This window comes from Myiozetetes cayanensis, unplaced genomic scaffold (assembly GCF_022539395.1).
Source record: "Myiozetetes cayanensis isolate MyiCay16 unplaced genomic scaffold, myiCay2020 scf2-11, whole genome shotgun sequence".
In the NCBI taxonomy this organism is placed as follows: domain Eukaryota; kingdom Metazoa; phylum Chordata; class Aves; order Passeriformes; family Tyrannidae; genus Myiozetetes; species Myiozetetes cayanensis.
This window is the reverse complement of record NW_026087411.1, coordinates 17,507,133-17,531,776: the sequence shown is the minus strand read 5'-3', so window position 1 is coordinate 17,531,776 and position 24,644 is coordinate 17,507,133. Positions and strand designations below refer to the sequence as shown.

Here is a 24,644-nt window from a genome sequence, read left to right as displayed (position 1 = left end):
TTCAACAGTCAAGCACAAGGGAAGTTGGCATTTGAGTGACTGATTTGGACTCGGGGCTAAGCACATTAGTTGGATGAGTCTGCTGAAATGAGCAGCAGTGAAGTAATTGATATTGGCACCAAAGGCCGATAAGGTTTCAGGATTAAGTCTGGGATTGTGATGAACTGCTCTGGGATTGTGGTGAACTGCTGTTTTTACTTTGCTCTGCTAAGGCTGTTCCAAATGTCTTGAGGATTGAAGTACATAAAATGATGCAACATGATGAGAATCTCTTCCCAGCAGCTATAATCATCTCAATTTCTTAATCCACCTTAAATAAGCTTTAAATGTGGGGATCCTAAGTAGAAAAGCTACCACGACATTTATCAAACGATTCCGTGACAGTGCTAAAAATAGTCTCAGCAGGATCCATGCTCTTGAGCTTCATAATTACACTGCAATCTTCAGTACTACTCGTTTAGGACTCAGGCAGCTCATGTATCATGCCCACACCCTGTTTTTTTGCCTGCAGGTACCTGCTGGAGCAGGATTTCCCAGGGATGAGGATTGGACCAGAGCCTACAACTGACTCCTTTATAGCAGTTATGCAAGGAGATGTGGAAGGAATCGTTCCTGGAAACGCATTGGTGGTGGATCCCAAAAAACCGTTCAGGAAACTCAACGCCTTTGGCAATGCCTTTTTGAACAGGTCAGTACTCAAGAACTTACTTGTTCTGTAGCGTAAAGCTTGAACTTATTGAACAGCATAGCTAGTAATTTAAAGGGATAAGGCATTGCACTTCTTTTCCTCCCATCCACATGGCTGATGCAAAGCCGTTCCAGTCCTACCAGGTGCACAGAAGTCACTTACTGAAGGGCTGATTAACAAATGCAAGTGAGGCAAAACTTTACTTTGCTTGAACCAACAAAACAAAAATGGCATCACAGCCTGTTAAGCTCATCCTGTAGGAGTCTAACGGTAAATCTCTTCATTACACTCACTCTCCTTTGCTTCAGTATTGCTAGCTTCTTCCATTCTGCCATCAGTTTGGTCCCTTGAAACCAAATAGTCCGACTGTAGTCCCTGAAGTCAACACGGGAGTAGAACTGGCACACAATGACTACATCTTTGCTTTTTTTGCATTGTTAAACATTGCTTGAATGTCCTCCTTAAAACAAAACCAGGCTCTCTTCATTTTGATGCCTTATACATACAACCTCAGGTGCAAACTAATGACTTGTTAATCGATGTCTTTCCCGAAAAAAAAAGCAGCAGGGTGTTTGGACAGTGGCTCTGTGAGGTGAGGAATGTAACCTTTCTATCCCCTAGACCCAGCCCAACCTGGGATCTAGGCCTTGCAGGAAGCCAGCAGCACACACCCATATCCTAGATGAGCACAAACTGTGCTACAGCAGACAGATGGGAGCAAACTGACTACACCCATCATCAGTGCCTTCCCTGCTAACACAGTGTGGGAGACATTGGAAACATGGCAGCTGCTCAGCCTAACAGCCAGGAAAGCTGGGCTGGGCTCTGGCTCCCTGTCTAACTTCCAAGCTTAAGAGAGTATCTGTCCAGAGGGTGCAGCATCTCCTACTAGCACTGATCACAAGTGTGCTGCCATAGGCTGCAGGCAGACAGGGAAGGGACCTGCAGAGAAGATGGGAAGAAGCTTGATGAGAGAAGGGGGACTAAGCTGGAGTCGCTGCTGTGCAGAGAACTTCCCAGTGCCTCAGGGGGACTCTGGAAGCAGCATCTGATCACTGCACAGGCCTGTCAGTCAAATACACCAACGTGGTCCTGCACCAGAAAGACTTTGAGATGTTTTGAATGTTTTATTGGGCCCAGAACATCTGTGTCTGACCACCAGTTAGGTCAGGTGACTAGCCACTCCCTACACCAGGGGAGAAGGGTGATTTGCCCTAAGAAGTAACAGGCCTCCTGCATGTGCAGAGATAATAGATGAAGAGGGCATCATTGAGAGCAGCTCTACTGAGAGCCAAGAACAGCAGTACGGAGAAGCAACATCAGGCCAGGCATGGGGGGCAAAAAAAGGAAACACTTCTGAACTGGACTGATTGATGTGTCCTGAATGCAATTTGCTGCTAATACAGCAAGGGATCTCTGCAGCCATTAACCTAGTTCACTGTATCATGCTGTGTTCTTGTTACTCTTCTGACTACTCTTCCTTCTCTTGAGGAAGGAGTCATGCATGTGCCTGTGAGGACAGCAGGGCAGAGGGACATAGCAGTGCAGTCCTTTTAGCAATGCAGGGAGTAGCCACAGGAGCTAATGACACCTTTTTGTTGCTGACACTAAAAACGAGGAGGTAAGGATTTCTAAACGGACAGAGGAAGACACGGTAAGGACTAGCTCAGCAGTGTGAGCCTCACAGTGCTGAAAATGCAGATGGTAATCCCCAGCTAACAAGGAAATTAAACACATGCAAGGACCAGAAATTTAACAGATGTATGTCCTGGTGCACCCACTGGACCAGATCAAGCCACCCACACGTACTCCTGCTGTGGGCCTGGCCTCTTGGCTGGAAACAAGCAGAGCTATCTCTGCCTTGCACGTATCTTGCTGCTGCGATGTGTATGCCAAGGTCCTGCCCTCAGCTAGGAGGCTCTGAGCAGGGAATTTGGAGAAGGGAGCTAATCTCCAGGAGCCACCCCTCCAAGCTGAGATAAGAGTGGCCATGGGCAAGTCTGTCTGCTTTACCCAGGGAGGTTAAAGGTAACGCTTGACTGCACCAGTGGCAAGGAGCAGAGCAGCACAAGGCAGTAGCATTCACATAGGCCAAGCTAGTGTTGGCTGAGAGGTGGCAACCCTCTGTGTCCTGTGGGATGCAGAGCCTGCTGCTCCAGGAGTGAGTATTTAGCCTTAGTTAGGAACCCTCACCCCACTCCACCAGAGACTGGGATCTGCTGCTTTCCAGGAAACAAAGAAAGAGTGGTAGAGTTAGGATTTGGCTGGGAGACAACAAGCAAATTGTGCTGCTCAGAGCGTGTCTTCTCCCTCCCTTCATTCCCAGGACATGGAGCGCATGCCCCTACTTGGGAGATAGGGACAAAAATCCTGTCACTTGTCTGCCTCTCCTTGCCCCAGGTGATTCCTGAGTATTGAGAGGAGGGCTTGTCTTCCTTTCTCCAACTCTGCTGGCCAAACACCAGCTCTGGAGAGATCCCAGCAGGGAGATTACAGGTTGCACCTTGTTATCAGGAGGACTTGTTTGGCACCAAGGGCCAAAACACCTTGCACCAAGGAGCAAAATCAGGCATCTCAGACATTACTTTTGTATCACACTGATGGGGTTTTGAGAGTCTCCCATCACCAGACTCTGTCTTGGGAAGCTAAGGTGGAGTCACTCCTGCTTTTGTGTTGTCAACAGCAGGAGACATCATGGATAATAGGTTCCCTCTTCAGCCCTGCGTTCTGCCTGTAGAGGTAGTGAAATCTAGTTTGGCACCACGTTCTACCCTGCATATGGCCCCAAACAGAATTAGGTCATGCTCCCTGAGGTCCTGCAGTTCTGCTGGGACAGCAGGAAGGCAGCAGCCTTAACAACCTTGCCAACAGAGCCAGAATGCACTCACTCGTGCTGGCCTCTGACCTTATATCTGAAATCTCCTGTGGAGTACTTTTTCTAGAGGAACTGGTGGAAAATCCCCTTGCCCAAGCCATTTAATGTTGGAGCATGAGGAATAGTCAGGGCTGTAACAATGGAGAGCAGACTTGGGTTGGCAGGACAGGGGAATAACACGACCTCCTGAGCCTTTTGTTCTCTGCTGCTGTGCCTAACACTCAACAGGATTATCAAACCAGTCCCCCCTCTTCGATATGAGATGTTACACATTCTGAAATGCACTCTGTTGCCACCTGCCAAGCTGTAGATGTGTGTGAGAGAGAGAGGCTGTAATATGTAGTCTGAAATAGGTGAGAGTTTAGAAGGCACTCTTCTAACCCATGAGGATGTCACTCTTGTCACAACTCCCCAACCTTGGGGAGGTTGTGGCACAGCCTACAGGAGTTGCGAGGTGCAGGGGCTTCAGCAGAACCAACTACTCATGAGAGCACTGCAGGGCCCTGGCTGCCATGTCTGATAGAGTGGTCATTGTCCCAGCCCACATCCTTTATGTGTTTCCCACAGTAATGTGTTTTTTATGCCTTGGATGTCACACCACCCTATTAATATGCATACACACACATTTATAGCTGCCTGGAATGCCAGCTCAAAAAGGCTGTCCATGAAATGCCACTGGGAGCCATGTGAGGGGATAGGCTTTTACTGTCCTTTGCTGTTGCTGGCAACTGAAATAGATGAGCTGCTACCCACTAAGCACAAAGTGGCTCTTCTTAGGCAGTGATTTGCATAGATACAGGATGGAGAGCAACTAGCTGAAGAGCTGTTACACAGAAAGGGACCTGTAGAGGGAGGAGCAGTAGATTACAAACTGAATGTTAAGTTAACATTGTCATACTGCTGTTAAAAAAGCAAACATTTTACTGAGATACATAAACAGGACTGTCATGTGTAAGAGATAAGGAGCAATCCATCTACTCTGCTCACCACTGGCAAGGTCACAGCTGGAGTATGTCAGCTTGTGGCATCATGCCTGAAGAAATATGTGAAGCAGTTTGAGAGGACCCAAAGGAAGGCTGCTAGGGTCTTCAGGGATTTAAAATTAGCTAGAAAGGCAGCTAGAGAGAACTAGAAGAGATAGGAGAAAGAGGAAAAAACAGCTACCAAACTGTTTTCTGCAGAGGAAAGGCTGGGGGGAGGCAGGATGACAATAGTGTACATTGTGACAAGAGGGGAAAAATAAATCATTTTCCACATCTACTGAGTTTGTGACTGAGTGGCATTGTAGCATGGTAATTTTAGATTAGACATTAAAATAAAAGAGGGTTTGCTGTAAGGATTACTGAGTAATGGAGTAGACTCCCAAGTGTTGGTGAGTCTGTGTTGTTACAGATTTGAAGAACACTTAGACAAATACCTCATTGATCCTACCTTGAGGTAGACTAAGCAGCCTCTTCAGAACTCATGCTGCCTATGCTGTAGTATTTCAGTGGTACAAGAATAGCACACTTTTTGTCTGTTTAAGACCAGATTTGAAAGAGAACAAAAGTTCTACAACATTGCTGATTTTTTTTTTCCAAACCAAGTTATTTCAGTTCGCTTGAGTTCAAGACTCTACAGGGAAATGCTTAAGTGAAGAAAAACAAATACCACTTCTTGCTAAAATCAAAACAGCACATTAATGAAAACCCAAATATTTTCATAATTCACAATTTGGGGGCCCATGTAAGAAAACCTGCCATAGGTCATGTCTGAGCCCCGTGTTCCAGAAGCAGCAAAGGAGTCTTTTCTTGAAGTAACAGTAGCTCCAAGCTCCAACTGAAGACTTGCAAGATCAAAGTCTGGCTTGTCCTGTGCTGCCTGTGATGTTCAGCACATCATAAGTACCTTTTGCCTTTCTTCTTTTTTTAAACACATTTATTTTCCACACAGGTTTGTTTGTGCCCAGCTACCTAATCCTGTGTTAGAGAGCATCAGCGTCATTGATACACCAGGAATTCTTTCTGGAGAAAAGCAGAGAATTAGCAGAGGTAAGTCCCAAGTTCAGTTCTCTTCTAAATGTTGCTGGTGAACACCAAAGGAACTCTTCAAACTATACAAGCTGTAGATAGAAGCAGTAGTAGGAACCTCTCAGAGATACAACATGACTTTGCAAATGGAGTTCAAAGAGACATTGTTTATCTCCTGCAGAGAATTTAAATGTTGCTGAAGAGGTCAGCAGTACCTGTGTCATAGTCGAGTATTTCCCCATGGAAGAGATTTCCATCAGAAAGAGTCAATTAATACCTCTCTGGTTTGCAGAAACACTTGTTTTCAGTGACTCACTGATGATCCATAGCCAAGGCTCCCTTTGTAATCAGCCTGTTCTTTCCAGTTGACTTTGTAGGTTTCTTGCACTGTTCAGGCTTCTTAAATCTGGTGCAGGACTGGACTGGGTTTAAAGCCGTTGTCATCCAGGTTCCCAATTGCAGTGGGGAATCTGGAAATCCAGGGGACACTAAATCATAGAATGGTTTGGGCTCAGAGGGACCTTGAAGATCCTCTGGTTCCAATCCCTGCCATGGGCAGGGACACCTTCCACGAGACCAGATGCTCAAAGCCCCATCCAACCTGGCCTTCAACATTTACAGAGATGGAGCATTTACAACTTCTCAGGACAGCTTGTTCCAGTGTCTTACCACCCTCACAGTAAAGAATTTCTTCCCAGTATCTAATTTATACCTGCTCTCTTCCAGTTCAAAGCCATTCCCCCTTGTCCTGTCACTACATAACCTTGTAAATGGAGCTGATGAATAGCACAGTCTGTTAGTGAATTTCTGAGGTTGGTCTCAGACTCACCCTCTGAAATGGGCAACATCTTTATACTTTAAAATCTGAGGTCAGTTTCTTAGTTTGTAAGGTGGTAATAGTGGCATAGCTCACATTTCTGGAAGGTTCCTTAGATAAAACTGCGTCATTCATTGAAAGAAAGCCAGGAGTACTAATCTGAGTGTTCAGGTTTGAGAAGATCAGTTCTCATTCACACTCACTATTAACAATGCACAGTTAAGTTTCAGCAGCACAGGCTCTACCCAAAAGTGCTGAGGTCTTTCCTGTATTTCCGTGTTCTGTCCCCTAAGATCTCAGATGACTCATGACTTTCCCAGTTTATAACACTTCTCTGCATTGAAATTGTTCTTGCAAACTTCCTTTTCTCTTTTAATTGAAGAGCCACCTTACACAGAGCCAGGTCTTGTTTGTTTTGCTGGGATCTTCCACCACAGGCACCTTAGCTGAGGAAGCGTCAAGAAAGCACAGCTACAGTTAGTTGAAAACTCGCATTAACCTTTTTCAGCATGGGTCTGTGCACTTCTAGGGGATCATAAATTCCAAGGTGCGCCAGCCTTCATCAGAAGGTTGGAAAATATGCTGTGGAAGCATTCCTCCCTTCAGCAGAAAGTGTTACAGAGATAAACAAAAATTTATATTACATGGTGTAAACAGTTTCTGGTTAAAAAATGCCGCTGAAAGCAAACGGTTCTCTTGTAGAACTATCACAGTGAAGGAAATTTGCTTAGGAGGAAATATTTTTGTTATTAAAAAAAAAAGAAGTTGAAGGTGAGTCAGAATGAATGCATTTCAAGCCTCTTTCCCACGTCTCCTCGCTAATTCAAACCCTGACATATATTGGAAGATTTTCCTACTTTTCAACTATTTACAGAACTAAAAATATCCTTCTGCAAAATACACTGGCACTTCTTGCTCCTCCTTTTGCAAAAATTTCTGTCAGCTTTCCAGTGACTCTTGGTGTCTCATTCTTCAGCCTGTCGGTCTGACCTCGGTGCCGACAGTCATGGAGCTGATCATCGTGAGAGCAATCACAAGTGGGGTTCCCCAGGGCTTAGCACTGGCGCCAGTCATGTCTGATGATCTGGGCAAGGGGATCGAGGGCACCCTCAGTCAATTTGCAGATGATACCAAGCTGGGCAGGAGCATTGTTCTGGTCTACTGGCAGGTAGGAAGGCTCTACAGAGGGATCTGTGGATGGATCTGAATCGATGGGCCAGATCAAGGGGCCAAGGCCAGCAACGTGTTTACAGTTGACCTTAATGATCTTAAAGGTCTTTTCTAACCTAAACAATTCTGTGCCTCCTGCAGCTGCTCTAATAAATGCCAGCAATGCCAGAACATGCTGATGCACAGCTGTGCACTGTTAGGAAAGTCACTGGTGCACTTTGACACAAACCAGTAATGCCTCTCCAAACATCTGAGAACAGCTGAGGAGGCTAAAGGGAGTCCCAGTTCTGTAAACTTTTGCACACCTTACCTGTTTGTAGAGCTGCAGACCTGTCTGAACATGTGAAACAGGTTCTTCCTGGACAACTTTTCTGCACCTAGTACAATTAAGTGCACTAAGGGCAAAAAATTGGCACATTGCACATTGGCCCTGTGACTATAGTGTGTGGTCATTCAACCCTTTTGCCAGGAGGCAAGAACTTCAGACAGAGCACAGCCATCTCCTGGTCATTCTGCCATCCCAGGAATTTTCTCTGGCACATCTCCAGCCAGACAGAGGGGCTGTCACAACTTGTCAACTGACCTAATCATGACAGTTAGAAGTACAGTGTAGGTGGGGTCTCGCTTTGTGGGGTCTCTCCGTTTGCATCCAGGACGGACTGAAACTGGTCATGTGGACCAGGCTGGATGACCTTTCAATAGTTACAGGGCAAGATCCTCACGTGGTTTAGATCAACACAGCTCTGTTGAAGCTGGGACAGCTCCAGCGATTTCTGTCTGCAGGGAGCAGAAAGAGTCAAAAGTGTGTTGAGGTGCTTGTGTTTAGGAAGGGCTGCTGCCAGGCGTTGCCTTGAGCTTATCTCAAGGGAGCTGATGTTTGAAAGGGAGTACTCATCTCCCAGCTCCTATGGAAGAGGAATAGGAAAAAGTGGTGAGGCTGGCACCTTTGCCACCAAGCTTATGAGCCAGCTGCCCTCGGTAGCAAGTTGGTTTTGGAGGCAAATAGAGCAATAACATGGTTTCTAGGCAGAAAACAAGACAGGCTAAAAACTGCTGACACAACAAAATGCACCTGCTCTTCTATACCTTCCCAGCCTGCTCGGATTTCACTTAAGAATGAAGCAAGACCTGAGGGAGTCTTACAGAGATTTCCCAAGAAATTTCTTAACTGCTGGGAGCAGGAGAGCTCCTCTTACCCACACTGCTAGTAGTAGGTTTTAAGACCCTCAGACTGGGCTACCTGTGAAGCAAGGTCAGGGAAGGGAGTAGGTAGTGAAGCAGCTTTCTGTCACACATTTGAGGGGCAAAGTAAAGATCCAAAAGATGTGGCAGGCTTTCCCAGCCTGCCCATCCCATGAGAACCAGCAACATTTCTAAAAATAGGAAATTCTTCTCAGTGGGAACATCACAAGTTGTCTCCTTTCCCATTAGACGTCAGAAGCATTAGCTAATCTATATGGTGCCATCTTAGCAGAATAACATGCTATCAAATCTTAGCAATCCTTGAAGACCACCTTATACTCCTGAATTTCAAATTTTCTGGAAGCTGTTCCTGTTATTGCATCCATGTTTCAAGGAGCAGGAGCATGGAAGCTGGGTTTAAGGGATTGATTCAGGGGCCACACCCATGTTCTGAAGCTTTACGTTTATCTGAACTCTGGATTAAATTCACTACCTCATTGGTGTTAAAAGAGTAACATGACAGATAACCCAGTCTCTTCCCCATTGGACAGACAGGATATGCACCAGCACCTGGTGTTAGTGCTGGCAGTTCTCAGCCTCGGACAGCCAGCAGCAGGGTAGCAAGCTTTCCTCCAAGGAATGCTGTATAATCCCGAGAAACAGCTCTGCAGTGGCTCTTTTTCAGGATTACATGACCATAAGAGCCCCCATCCCCTCACAGAGCAGCCCATGAAGTTTCCCAGTAGCAGACCTGCAGGTTTAGGCCTATCAAGTGATTGAGGGTGATGCAGTCTGTCACAGCTGAAGTCCACATCCCTTTGGCATGCAGTGAGATCACCGGCATTGACACAGCTGCTGCTCTCAGGCTCTGGTAAAAAGTGTAGCCAAGGAGCTGCCTGTGCTGGTCTGTCCTACTGAGCCCCTGTGACTCATGCACTACTTTGTGGTGGGCACCCATGGTGTCACAGGTGTGGTAGTTACACCCCCTAGGATATACTGGTTTCATTTTCAGGCCTGGTGGGATGTGTTTTCAGGATGTCATGGCCCAGAGCGTCCTGCCCTTCACTGCTTCTGTATTATCCTTGCCTGGAAGTCAGCCATTTCTGTTCTGGTCTTTTTTTACAGACTGGGGTATGGATCTGTGGTGGCATGTAAAGAGCCAATCATGGCCTTGTCTCTTGCTCTGTGTCCTTCTCCTATTGTTTATTGTTTCTGGGGAGCACAAGGCAACAGTAAGCTGCAGAGATGCCCGTAGGGGAGGTATTTGTACCGAAGCACAGCACAGTCCTGTCTGCTTTGACAATTTGGTAATAATATGGATGCTGTCCATTTGCAAAACACTGTTCTGGTGTCACATAATGAGCCCAGGCCATCCTGCTGGGAGAGAAGATGAGAAGGGGATGACTCTGCTGAAATAAATGAGGACAGAGGGGAGGACCACAGATCAGGTCATGCAGTACAGCAGAGCCAGGGCAGGAGTTAGGACTTCCTCATAATTCATCACTTTGTGCAGTCTGCCATGCTAATTGAGCCACCTGGCAACAGGAGCTCGTGCGCTTCAGTGGCAGTGCCATCCCTGGGGCCTGAGCCTTAACACGCTGCTGACCATCCGCCTCGACCTACACGTGCCCTGAGCTGAGCAGATCCAAGTCTGTATTTGATCCCTGTTTTGGGGTAGTACTTCCTGAATGTATCCTGAACACTTATTTCATCTTCACTCTCTATGTGCCACCTCCTCCTTTTCCTGTGTTAGCAGTGAGCACAAGGTCCTAGCCAGGAGGTAAGGAGTGGCAGTGTCATTCCCCATCTACTTTCTTTCCAGTATGCACCATTCCAGTGTTTTTCCAGCCTTCTACCCATTCTGCTGGCTGCAGTGCAACCTAGGCATTCCACAGCCAAGGGAAAAAACCCATACACACTAGCCTCGCTGTGTCTCCTGGGAAGGAAGAATTCCCAAATGACCAGCAGCTTCAGCACCAGGGACACTTAGTGACTCACCAGCCTGACAGCAAAAAGAAAAATGCTAATAGCAACTCTTGGGCAGGGCAGAGCTCTCAGACTGGCTGTGTCTCAAATAGCCATGATTGGAAGGGAAAGGCAAACACCAAGGGAATTGATGTTCTTCCACTTCATGCAGTGCTGTTTAGGGTACAATGGCAACAGGAAAATATTTTTTTTCTGAAGAGTTTTGTCACATGTGTTAGCAACAGGGTGATACACAACTAAGGCATCTACCCTGAAAGCCTCTAAAAGGGAAGTATTTCAAATATTTGCCATACTACTCCCCACCGGTGATGTTTGCTTATATTTTGTATTTCATTTTGCCTGGGAGGGCAAAAGTGCACTGGTTAATTTTGACTTTCCAGTTCACCTCTATTACTGCAGTGCAGTAGCTGCTCTGCCAACTTGCCTGATTTTATCACATACTGTTCCACTGGAAGGCTCAGCTCCTACAGTCACACAGTTCTGCACTTCCTCTTAAGAGCAGCATAAAAATGAGCAGAAAATCTACACCGTTCTCATAATTTTTATTTGTAGAAATACATGTAGCCATGAACCTGACTCTTCTGATCTGAAAGCAAGAAAGTCTAAGATTATTTTTGGGTTTTGGGAAAACCATTATTTTATTTGGGTAGAGGATCTGATCCATGATTTCAGTTGGAGGTATCAATATATTTTTCAGTTCCAGAACTGGAAGAAAAAAATAAAAGTAACACAAACCAGCAGATTTAAATGGCTGCAAAGATAGAAAGAGCTGTGCTGTTTTGTTGGGCTTTTTACATTCTTGCTAACATACAGCAAGTACTTAATTTGCGTTACTAAATGAGTCTGATTTTTAGAACAGCTGTTCAGCTTGTGCATGTGTTGTCCACTGTGCACTCCAGAAATATCCTAAGTGTCTATTTCATTAAGAAAAGATATTCATGCCCATCAACATCTCATCAATTTGCATTATTTATGCCCACCATGCATTCTTTCAGCATCCCGAGTAACAATGGTGAAGGAATGTGTTTCGTGGTCACTGATGGCTGTCAGTTACTGGTGGCCATTTCAGGCCTTGTTTTCAAATGTGATTTCTCCCAAAATTAAAATATGTGGACTGGGAGATTTCAGTTTGTGTTTGAAAGCTACAGTAAAAAATCTTCCTTGGAATCCCAGCTACACATTATTTCTGCTGTGCACTGACCTCTCTGGAATATGTGGCCTATATTCAGATGCCTTTTGAGGTCTCAAAGTCTGGCTAGGAATTGTCTTCAGGATTGGCTCAAGTACCAGGAAACGCTCCATCCATCTGTCACAAATGGCAAAGCTGTAAACTTGTGGGGGGGACAACTTCTGCTGTGTGTACATAGAAGCTAAACAGGCTGTTGTAAGGAAACTTAGCTCTGAACAGTACTCTCATCAGTTTTACTCCACCTGATTTGAATATGCTTACTGAGGATTTGTTCAGTTTCCACTGACATAAAGCAAGAGTCCTGCCAGGCTCCCAGTCTCTTCCCAACCCTGAAGCTCTTGCAGTAAACAACATGAAAGCAAAAGGCCACACAGTCTGCCAACTCCACGTACTGGTTAATGTAAATGTTAGCATTGTTCTTGGCTGAGAGCATAGGCAGATCTGCTGTGCTTTGAGTCCTTTTGCCTTTGCTTTGGAAACCCTAGAGTCTCCAAGATGTATTTTATGTTTCCACTGGTTCTTGGTACAGAGGAGGAAGAAATGCAGAGCAGTGGCTGGATCATGTCGCTCCCAGTGCTCTCTGAATCAGAAGGTCTGGGACAGATTATTTCTTTGAGTGTAAGCAAAGGCAGAGGTGATCAGCAAGCTGAAGCCTGCTCTGAAATTATGACATGTGATGTTCAAATAAATCTTTTCATCCCAAAGGACTTCTGTCTACTTCCCAACACACCCACAGATATAGATTACAAGGATCTCTTTATATTCCCTTGGAAGGCAGCCACTTCCAGTGAGGAGTATGAGGAGTATGGCAGCTTTTTACAGAGATGTTTTGGGCTGAGCTGCAGTGAGGTACCAGTACCCATCCTTTGCTTTTCATCATCCCTTTTGTCCTCTCCTTGCTGGCACTACCGGCTCCTCACCTTCAGAGAAATTTGCTCAAATCACTGTTGTTCCACCCCGTCCCAGCACCCTTCTCTCTCCATGACACCATCACTCTCTGGGTCTCATGGGAACCACCTGCCCAGCTTTCCACTCACTTCGTGTGTCCTCAAAGGGATATGTCACTTTCCCCTCCCCCACTCCCCTCCTTTGCTTCTTCTGACCATCGTGTGACCTTCTTTCTCCTTTGCTTACAGCCATCTGTCACATTTGGGTAACACCTGCCCCTCCTGGCACATTCTCCCCCTCCGCTGTGGGCTGCCCGCTTGTTTTGCCATGACATAAGTTCTCCTCCCTGGACTCTAAATGGCTTTCAGGCAGGACCATCACTGTGAGCAGTCAGACTAAGCCTCAAAACCCTCTTATTCAATTATAAAAATTCAAATCAAGTCATTAGTTCCTTGGAATCAGCATTTATTTCATCTCTGAAGAGCTGTTCCCTCTCTAGGATAGTCAGTGTTTAATGTGTCAACTGTCCCATCTTCTGATGTTGTCCTCAGATGCACGGAGCTGGTCTGTCAGTTGACAGGTACAGACACAGCTATAAAACTCTACCCTATAGAGTGGTACAGTCTGGTAAATCTTCAGTCTCTGGATAATATCACCTTTAGAAAGATGAGAAGGAAGCTCCCAGTGACTCAAATTCAGCAGGAAAGAGGTGAATTGCTAAAAACAACAGCACAATTTACAGCAGGAGTGACAGCAAGCTGTGAGATATCTGGTGCAAAGCAGCAGCTTTGTGTTTTTCAGCATTTCTTGACATTGCTGTTCCCATTCAATCCCACCTGAACTCCACTACCATAGAGTCCGTGGCCATGGTTCCACAAAACAGCAAAAGCAGTAGTGTGCATGCTACCAGACAAAAACCCAGCACAAACAAACAAAACAAACCTAAACCAATACGCAGTGTAGCTACATGGTGAGAAGTGCTGAACCAATGCATGCCCACTCATTACTGGTTTAAATTGGCTTTAAAATGTTACAGCCAGGCAAATTTTGTGCTGGGTCAGTTGTCATCCATCTTCCCACAGTCAGCATAAAGACTGTATCATGCCATGGTCTGACTTGACAGAAGTGTAATTGCATAATCCTATCAGATCTTGGTGAAATGCGTGCTGTCAGGTATTCCAGTGGTGCACAAATGAGTATTGAGTAAGCTAGCCTGCCTTATGGAGTCTAGGCAGCATGGTGTCTGCAAGATCATTTTCTCTCTAGGCTGAACCCACTGACAGCCCTGCTGACTTGTCAGCTTTGTGTTAAATCTGTTGAGTCCTTTTCATGCTGTCAGAAAGAAACCTGTCCCATGAAAAAAATGTCTGATGGGAATAAAATTGTTATCGTGTTCATCTTGTCCTCCTAGTACTGTATGGTTGGGATTAATTTTCTATTCATGTTCACCTTGTCTGGAGGTTGTGAAAGAAGCTGCATCAGTGATGTTAGAGAATGTTTAAATATGCATCGTATTTTTCAACAGGAATGCAAGTATAACAAACAGACAGGAATTACTGAACAGAAAATTATTCCCTTAACAGTTCTGTCTGAACATCCCCGTAACAATAGTTTTGCATTTACGCAGCTTTGGCAAGCAGATGGCTTCCCAAACACCCCGTAACTTCACAATATAACTGTGCTGTGTGTGTGGACAGCTTCACTCATCACTGAAACACTGCCAAGTCAGAGATAGTAACTGGCTGCTTTTGTGAGAGGCCTTAGCAACACCCTGCAACACTGAGAGAGGCATAAAGAGACATCATGCATTTGCAGTGGAATGAGCAAGGGACACTATGAAAACTCCTAATTTGACTGTAGATGAAGATCAGCTCAGAAACTGATAAACTGCCAGAAGGAAGAGTCAGGCTCTGTGCATCTGTGAAATCAAAAAGGGGCGGGGAGAGTAAGTTAAAGTGAAGATGTAATGCTTAGATTTAATTACAGAATGAGCCTCCTGTGTTTTCAGGTGTTGAGCACCTCCAGCTTGCCCTTTAAATTTTACATTGTCACTCTGTTACCCAAATGCTTTAGTAACAATCTACTCTTTTTATACACTGAAAGCAAAACTAAAGAGTCAACCCTACTGTTGTATCATGTATGTAGCAATTTTCTAGGCACTTGTCTGTGTGAGAAAACACCACCAGTAAGTGACTCCAAGTAGGTATTTGTAAACAAAGGTCTTGTCCCACCTACCCTTTCCACACGTCATTCTACATGTTAAGAAACAATACAATGCTCATGATAATTTTCCTGTCTTTTCCTCTAAAATGTTCTGTTGCTTAAGAACAAAATACATACACTTACACCTTGGTTTTCCAGCCAAGTACCTCTATACTGGAGAATGCAGCTGTGATTATTAGAAGTGCACACAAAGACATGTTTCTTACTCTGCTGGGCACCAGCAGGAAAGGTCTCACACGTTCCCTGAGTGCCAAAGCAAGTGGGACATACAAGGGGAGTGTGTGGGCTGGGCTTTTGTCCCAGCATGGGATGCAGATGAGTCCATGCTATTGACTGCTCTGAAACATCACCAAGTGTTACTCCCCAGGGCTTTGTTCTCTCATTAATGGAGATATGCAGGACAGCTGTCAGGAGAATATCTCTGAACAAGCAAAGGAGCTCAGAAAGAAAGTCTGCTAATCAATCTAGACATTTAATGAAGTCCACAGGGACATTCAAGACTCACTGTATGTTACTGTAGCAGCTGGGAATACACAAAAGGTCTGAACAGATATTAATTTCCTTTTCTAACTGGGTAGAGAAACATTTTTTTTTTTGTTAATAGGAAAGAGAGGCTCACAGAATAGATACCTTCTAAGTGCTACTGTGGACCCAGGCTTGATACAAGATAAAAATCATCAGAGCTAAATACCTAAAGATACCTTTGGAAAAACCTTGAGACCCAGGCAGATCAAAGAGCTAAGATCAATCTCCCAAGTCCTCGGTTAATACCGAAACTACTGTACCACTCTTTTTACAGCCCCCTCTTTCTTTTAAATAATCAGTTCCCACTTTCACTGAATCACTAAAAGGTGGGCTGAATATCAGTTGCAGACACTTTCTCTGCCTCATCCCAGCCCCTAAATGATCCTAATAGAGACTGTTCTTCTACTGTCAGAGGGAAAATATTTACACAATCTGACAGAACATCACAAGCATTACAAGGTATCCTAGAGAGCACAATTCTGTTTCCCCTCTTGATTCTCCCAAGAAAGAGGCTGGAAAAAGTAGCCGTGGTAGAATTAAAACGTGTGCCAGTTTCACAAGAAAACACCCCAGTCAATGAGATTTCACGAGATTAAATGCACAAACATCTCCAAAAAAGGCACCCTGACTCATTGCTTCCATGATGAAAATGCAAGCTGTGTTGCTCTGCGTATGAGGAATAAACTGTCTTACCATGCCAGATGACTTCCAGCACAGCCCCAGCAGAACTGAACATTAAGTGTGTGTGTAGCAAAGTTTGAGGGGGCGTGGGAGGTCCCTGTTTGCAAATTCATTGATCTGTTTGCAGAGGGACAACTTAGAGTCTGAACCCCGTCCAAGTGAAATGAGGTATTGGTATCAACTTCGTCCTGCTGCCAGTCCCTCCTAGCACACGTTGGGAAGGAGTCAGCGTGCTTAGCTTTGTAGCAGATAGGCAGTTAGAGCAGTGGAGGTGAGCTCCCTGCAGCAAGAACACCTAAGGTTAAAAAGCTGAGGTTAACCCAAGTGTTAAAAAAGGCTGTTAATATCTGATAGCAAGCAGAACCAAGTTTATTTCAGTTTTAAAGTCTGACTCGTGACTGTTATTGAGGTCAGATACATGGACTGGACAAGATACAGAGCTATCAATATAATATATTGAGTGCTCAGCAGGTCTTTGTCAAAGGTAATACTAATTCTGAATTCTCTGAAGCTCTCAGCATCAAACATAGCTGAGCAAAGAGCCAGGCTCAGCATTGCTTACTGCTGCTAGAGAAAGCACTGGTGTCCTAAATGAGCAGAAGGACACTGGTGGAACAAACATCCATGTCTTCCATCTATAATTTCTGTAGATCCCCTAGTAGACAGCAGGGCAAACTGTCCACATCCAAGAGCACACACCCACACCCCACTACCCCCTTTTCTTGTAAGGAACAAACTGTAATTGACCAAAGCAGAACACTTCCAGTAATAATACTTTGCGTTTGGTCTCAGTGGTAAAAAGTTAATATCAGCTGAAGAGAAAGTTCATGCAGGCTTTACTCTTGACTTGGCAGCCAGGATTTCTCTCCAGTTTGCTTAGTCAGGAGGGAGAAAAGGCCAGTGGCAAAAAGCAAGATCAGAGCTCAGCTGTCCTCCCTTCTGTAGTTCCAATCTAATGACTAGGATGTACTGGTTGCCCTCTAGGTTTTGGAGGGGACAGAGAGAAAAAAGGAAGGAAGAAAAAAGAAAGGGCAGGGAGAGGAAAAAGCACCGAAGTAATTATCATACATTTATTCATGAAAGCCAAGATTAAAATAGTATTTTAAAGGATTTGAATGCAAATAGCATTTGCTCTGTCCTGATTTTCCTTAACAGAGTGCAGCAGTCTGGCAACAGAGATAACCCCAAATGTTGCACAGCATAGGAGAGCCTGACAGAGCAGAGGGAGAGAATGAACTGGTCTCTCACCAAGGCTTTAAAGAAGGTGAAAAAACCACCACAGAGCTAGGAAAGAAGGTCATTTTGTTGCTGTCATTACTACTGTTTTAAGGACACATCTCCACAAACCCTATTTTTCACGCCCTCTATTGTCCAGAGAATGGACATTATATGTCCATTATCCTTAGTCTTGAGGCATGTGAAATTTGAACCCACTGTTCCTATCTTTAGTCCACCTCTGGTGTTCACAGCAATGCTGTCTGCTAAGCATCAAGCGCTTAGCTAAGTGAACACAAATCATTTGGCTTTGTGCACATGCAGCAGGTACGACAGGATGATTACTCTGGTAAGGCAGGTTGTTTGCATCCCGGATTTTGAATTGGATGCAACAAAGTTAGTCTTACACAACTAGACAAGAGCTGAGAATTATTAAACAGTAGAGATACACATCTCAAACCAGTCTGGGTGCAAGTATTGCAATTATCCAGTTTTCTACAGCCCTTGTAGGCCATGCTGGTGGCCAGTCATGCACAAACTAGACCTCTCTTGTTGCCACATACGAGACTTCTGCAATAACTCTTTAATGTAGCGGTTGCCTCATGATATGCATTTGAATGAAGGATCTGGAGCACAAATTCAAGACTTCTTCAGGTGATCTCTTAATGCGAAGAAGAGGACAGCTGCCCTTAGCTGTGCACCTCCTGGGCGTTTCAGTGTGAAGGACAGGGCCTCATCTCCGCCTTCTTTGGGATAAGAAATGATGTTTTGTGTTTCTGTTATCAAGCTGGTCTACTGGAAAGCTTCCTCTGCAAGCTTACTCTCTGTTAGGCACAGGTGTAGTTCAGGTACAGCAAGTAGGCTTCTGTAGTCCTGTGCATGTTGCATCTCTTCCTTCACCCCTTGCAGGTTACGACTTCGCCGCTGTACTGGAGTGGTTTGCAGAGAGGGTTGACCGCATCATTCTCCTTTTTGATGCCCACAAGCTGGACATCTCTGATGAATTCTCTGAGGTCATCAAGGCCCTGAAGAACCATGAGGACAAGATGAGGGTTGTTCTCAACAAGGCGGACCAGATAGAGACTCAGCAGCTGATGCGGGTGTACGGTGCCCTCATGTGGTCCCTGGGAAAGATCGTCAACACTCCTGAGGTCATCAGGGTCTACATTGGCTCCTTCTGGTCCCATCCCTTGCTCATCCCTGACAACCGCAAGTTGTTTGAGGCAGAGGAGCAGGACCTGTTCAGGGACATCCAGAGCCTGCCCCGCAATGCAGCCCTGAGGAAGCTGAATGATCTCATCAAGCGAGCACGGCTGGCCAAGGTGGGTGTTGGCATGGAACCCCCAAGCTCTCATTTTGGGCTGTCTGCAGCATGCAGGCTATGGGGAAGTGGTTTTGGCTAGTTCAGCTTGCAGAGCTGGTGGATCCTACTCTTTTTCCATCCCATTTAACTTGGGCCCAGCATATTAGCCCTGGGCACTTCAAGGAAGAAAGTACCTCCTGTGCCTGCATCAATCATGGCAGGCCAGAGCAAGGATCAAAGCAGGTAGCACTGGAAGGGATCTAGAAAGAGTTGCTCTGTGGTAGCAACTTGAGAATTAGGACCAATTCAGTGTATCAGAATCACACACCGAGGGAGTTGTTAAGCTCTTGTGTCTTTTGCTTTAAATTTTCTTACCCAAGAGAGATACCTGGCTTAGATGGATGCAGGAGGTAGAGACTCACACAAATGATAAATAAGCCTGCACTGTGTGTGAAAATTTGAAATGAGAGGAATGAAGCCCCTAAAAATACAGGGAAGAGCCCCATACCAATTGAGAAAAGATATCAAAAGATCCCTAAAAAGCTTTCTGTTCAAGGGTCTTCATTTCTAAGAGGAAATTATTAATTCACCATTCAAAAAAAGAAGCCAGAATATTTCATAAGGACTGGTATTCATACTAAAACATGAAACAAAGTCTAGAGTGCTCCAAAACCTATATGTTTGGTTTGGAGTGGAAAGGAACTGTTCCCTGGAAGGCTCTGTCCAGTGGAAGACAAAAAAATGAAGCACCACCACCACCACCAAAATGAAGCACCAGGAAGTGCATTTGAACATTACTGTCTGTATGCTCAGGACTCACAGTGTTTGCACCTTATCTCAGCACAGCCAGAGTGCACAGCTGAGCAGCACTTACTTAGCACTGGAGCAGCAATCCAGGCAAGCTGAGGAGCTGAGCTTGCTCTTCAGGGTGGTACAAGATAGAGTTGAGTCCTGGGCACAGATACTCTCTGCTGAGAAGAATTTTTCTGATGTGCTATTTTACACTTGTCTTTATTCCATATAATTTATCTCCCTTCAGGTCCATGCCTACATCATCAGTTCTCTGAAGAAGGAAATGCCCTCAATGTTTGGGAAAGACAATAAAAAGAAAGAGCTTGTTAACAACTTGGGAGATATTTATGCCCGGATTGAACGGGAGCATCAGATCTCACCAGGAGACTTCCCAAATCTGAAAAAGATGCAGGTAAGCACGGGCATCTTGGCCAAACATCCAAGGAAAAAGCACTAGAGTAACCACAGGGAATACAACAGAGCCATGCAGACACTGATTGTTGCCACCTGTAAGGAAAGGCTTACTGTAATGTTGAAATGGGCTTTGAAATATGTGCAGGCTAAATTTGGGCATGAGCACTTCTTACACATAGAGCTCATGGGAAGCTGCAGCTGCCTTCATTTCTCAAATTTTTGCCCATATAGCACTTTACAGCAAATTATTTCTTCTATTTTTCTTTAATTCCAGGTCAATTTGAAGAATTTTCAGGCCTAAGAATAGTTAATTTGTATTGAAAGGAAAGCTGTGCCCTAAAAAGCCTACATATACCCCTCTCCCCAAGAGCTATACTTTTTTTGTCATCTACTTCACGCTTTGTTTCTAGAAAGAGAGAAATGAAGGTGTGAAAACTTAAAACCCCTCTTCTATTTTAAGCTGAGAGGCAGGTTTTCTGTTCTGCAGACCTGAGACTTGACCCAGTGTTCATGCAAGTCAGAAACTTCAAAGGACCTTGGATCAGAGCCTTGTATTGTATATTCAAACAATGCTGGACAGTGCGGCATTGCTACGTGGCTTCAGTCCAAGCAGAAACCTGTTGTGAGTTGCCAGCTGTCGAGGTTGCTACTAGTTACCTATGAAAAACACAGCATTTGCCTGGTTTGTCTTTTTTAAAGTATATTTTCTATAAATTGTTGGGAATGAGATCCGTGGAGTGTATCCAACAGGAGATATCATTCCCTAATTGTTAAAATATGTGTTTAAGTGTTTAAATACTGTACCGATCCATTAGAAGCGAATTGGATTAAATAAGCAGAGGGTGAAGGATAAAGCTGTAGGTCATTTTGCAGTTAGAAGAGAGTTCTCTAAAGGCCCTACTCAAAGCACTTTTGTTTAGCTGTGAAAATTACAGAATCTGAGCCATGTAAAGATGCGCTCACCTCTTACAGACATGCTACTGTCTTTGTGACATCTTAAAGATGCACTGCATGAGGATGAGTAAAATAGTTTTTTTCCAGAATGGCATCTCCTTCCCAGAGTGCAGAAGGGGGAAGGAATGCAGAACACTGGCTGGAGGACGTAGCAAGAGCTGCACAACCAGTTTGCCTTGAACAATTTGGTCTTCAAGGAGGTTGTTTCTGTGTGGCTTGGAAAGGAGGAGTCTTATTTGCATATGTCCATCATTTGGTCTTTTGAGCAAACTGCTTGCCCTCTCTGTATCATGTCAGCCCCCCTTTGTAAGCAGAGGAGGTTATTTTCAGTAGGACTTAAAAGAGAATGTAAGCAAGAGCAAGGCCAGTCAGGGAGACCCCATTGCATGCTGAGGAACGGGGCTACCAGAGAGGGAATGCCAAGCTCCTCACTCCTCTGCAATAGCACTTTTATTGAGCCAAGCAGTAGGCAGGCATCCCACTCTACACCATTGCTCCACAGTGCACAGCCATGTCGCTCATCTCCTGCTGTGTTGTCCTATTTTAAGGATCAGTTGCAAGCCCAGGATTTTAGCAAGTTCCAGCCTCTGAAGAGCAAGCTGCTGGAGACCGTGGAAGACATGCTGGCCAACGACATCGCCCAGCTCATGGTGCTCGTACGCCAGGAAGAGTCACAGCGGCCAACCCAGATGGTGAAGGGAGGAGCCTTTGAGGGCACCTTGCACGGTCCCTTCGGCCACGGCTACGGCGAAGGCGCTGGCGAAGGCATCGACGACGCCGAGTGGGTGGTGGCCAGGGACAAACCCATGTATGATGAGATCTTCTACACACTCTCACCTGTCGATGGTAAAATAACTGGTGCCAATGCGAAGAAGGAGATGGTAAGGTCTAAGCTGCCCAACACGGTGCTGGGCAAGATATGGAAACTGGCTGACATCGACAAAGATGGCATGCTGGATGATGAGGAGTTTGCCTTGGCGAATCATCTCATAAAAGTCAAGTTGGAGGGTCATGAGCTGCCAAATGAGCTCCCTTCCCATCTCCTCCCTCCATCCAAAAGGAAAATAACAGAGTGAAAGCAAGGTTACAGGGGAGAGGGAAAGGGAAGGGGGCAAAAAAAGATCTAGAGAAACATGTTTACTTAAATTATACCTTTAGATGTGAGATCACGTTTGGATTTATACCTACTTTGCTGTATGAAGAACAAAATCTAAAACAGAACAAAAAAGTCCAATCCTTCATGATAATATGCAATTAACTCTTCCAGTGTACTGTCCCTGCTTTCTAATGTGTAGTCTGTAAATACGAAGGTAAAGAAAAGTAGGAGACTTTTAAGCAGGAGTAGAAGAAAACCTGAAGTGGGCTGTGTTTTTTGAGAGTGGAATAGGCACTAATAGAAATCTGCTAACTGCCAGTATCACTCCTGAGCTTTGGCTGCACCTGCTGCCTTTTAATGGGTTGTGCAAACTTCAGGAGACTGAAATCTTGAAGAGAAAACACAAGGTCTTCGAGCTTTTGGCCAAACTAAAGAGCACTTCCTAATTAACGTAAGCCCACACTAAAATACTAGATACTAAACCCCAAGGTGAAGAATTTTAAGAACCTTGATTCACTGTTAGATGCAAATTTTACAACATTCCCCTGTCCTTAAAGAAAAATATATAAATAAAATCTGAAAGAGCTCTGAACTGGGTAGATGGAGTTCCTCATTGTTCACTGTGGGACTGGCACTCAAAGTTCCCAATCGTCACTACTTCCCATTCCGTCCCCAAGGGAGATTTGTTCTGCAGGCATGGCCAAGAGAACCAACCTCCAAGGGAAACAGAGGAGTGGGGCACTAGAGGCAGACATCAGGTGGGTTGGAAGGGAGGAACACTGCTCCCAGGCTCAGTGAACATTTCACAACCAGTGGATAGTGTTTCCTCTTTGAACAACAGTGGTGTCTGTTATCCCTGTGAAGTGACGTGTTTACTCTCATTGTGCACACTGAAAGCTACCAGACCCCATCCTTACTGTAAAGATACAAACCCCGCACTGTCAGGTAGATGGGCCATTGCAAGAGCAGAGAACACAGAGGGACCGTGGGCAGAGCTTGCTCTGCTGCCTGTGCCTCCACAAATCTAGCCAAGATGTCAGCCTTCACACACTCTCCTCACCACACAGTCACACTTGATCCCCTCCAGAACCTCTACCCTGAGCTAAGAGAACTTCCCTACTTCCTTCATGCTCTATGAAATTTTTGTTTTCAAGACCCAATTTTAGCAGAAATCCCTCAATTTCCTATTTCATTTCCTAAACACACGCACGCACACTCTTCTGGTTTTTGTTGTTGCTTTGGAGCAGTGTGTTGTTACAATTCCTATTGTCACTTTATATAAGCTGAGCTCCTACTGTGATGAAATACCAAGATAAGTATAACTTATTTTATATCTCTTGTGTTCATATTATATAGAGAAATATATTCTGTGTATGTAGGATGTGCTTATTGCAGTACATTTATCACTTGTCTTAAAAATTAATGCATTAACCTTTTTTGTACCCTGGTCCTAAAACATTATTAAAAAAGAAAGGCCAGATCTGTCTATTTCTTTACATTGCAAAAGGAAATGCAGCTGAAAAGAAAAAAGCTTATCTCCATGTGCAACAGAATAAGGAAATTATTCTTTAACACATTCTCAAATGTGCATGTACAGATCAGCCCAGCTGGACACGGGTGTGCACTGCTGGGTGACTGGTTGACAACTGCAACATCTTCTTTCCCTTTTGGCAGTCACATCACAACCTCTGTACTTACCAAAGCAAGTGGAATTTATCCACAATTCACCTTGTTCAATGTAGGGGAGAGATAACAGCCAAATTCCAGTAGAAAAGGGATATATTGGAAGAGTTTCTTCCTGCTACTTACAGATGAGAGTGCTACAGATTTATCAAGATCTGGAAAGGACACAAAAAACCTCAGACTTAAGTCTTGCTGACTCTAATTTTATTTCTGTCTTCATTGCCCTTTCTTTACACGTTCATTACAATGATAGCTATCCCCAGAGTGGGATAGTGAGAGGCACCAGGACAATGAGAGCAGTTAGGATACTACTGGGGAAGGACTCGGAAAGAGGGTGTGAGCTGTAGTGGTTGGCGGAGTTTCCATTTAGCATCTGTACAGGATGAGAGAGGGGTGAGAGGAAATCATAGGGTGGAGAGCAAAAGCAGTAAATGCAAATTGAGGGAAAAGTCAGCAAACTCGATGTCACTCCTGTTCAACTACCCAGTAACCCCCAGTTTAACTGTCATGACAGTGCACACATCTGCTAATGCTGTCCAGGTCTTTGTGTGGAATTTGCATCTGTCTGACTCCAGTAGAGGCACAAGGTTGAGGCTGAACAGAGCACTCTAAATCAGCTTTATCTCTAAGTGGGCATGACTTTCTGATGGCCACAGCACACTGCTTGTGCCAATCATGTCATGCTGAAATTTTTACAGCTCCTTAAAAAGCAGAAGATTACTGGTTCTCTCAAAGGGCCTGAGAGAAGGTGAGGTCTATTAGTCTTTCTTCCAGGACAGGAAGGTGCTCACACAGGCCAAACATTGTAACAGGAATCAAACAGCTTTCAGGGCACAAAGCCTTTTGTGCCTGATTGTGCATATGGGTTCAAAACCCAAACCACTAGCCTATTGTTAAAGCACACGTAGTAGTTTAGTTTTCAGTTCGTTGACTGCGGTTGTGCTTTAGCCTAAT

The 24,644-nt window shown here is 44.8% G+C and overlaps 1 protein-coding gene across 1 annotated transcript in view; it reads left to right on the top strand.

Moving 5' to 3' along the window:
- The window catches only part of EHD3 (EH domain containing 3), a 30,368-nt gene extending 6,883 nt beyond the window's left edge, over positions 1–23,485 (top strand). Inside the window, exons 2-6 of the mRNA XM_050315497.1 lie at positions 512–688; positions 5,496–5,593; positions 18,358–18,770; positions 19,791–19,955; positions 21,460–23,485. Of these exons, the coding sequence (XP_050171454.1) occupies positions 512–688; positions 5,496–5,593; positions 18,358–18,770; positions 19,791–19,955; positions 21,460–21,987 (1,381 nt within the window). The 3' untranslated portion in view covers positions 21,988–23,485. The remainder of the gene's footprint in view (positions 1–511; positions 689–5,495; positions 5,594–18,357; positions 18,771–19,790; positions 19,956–21,459) is intronic.
- Positions 23,486–24,644: the final 1,159 nt, after the last annotated feature.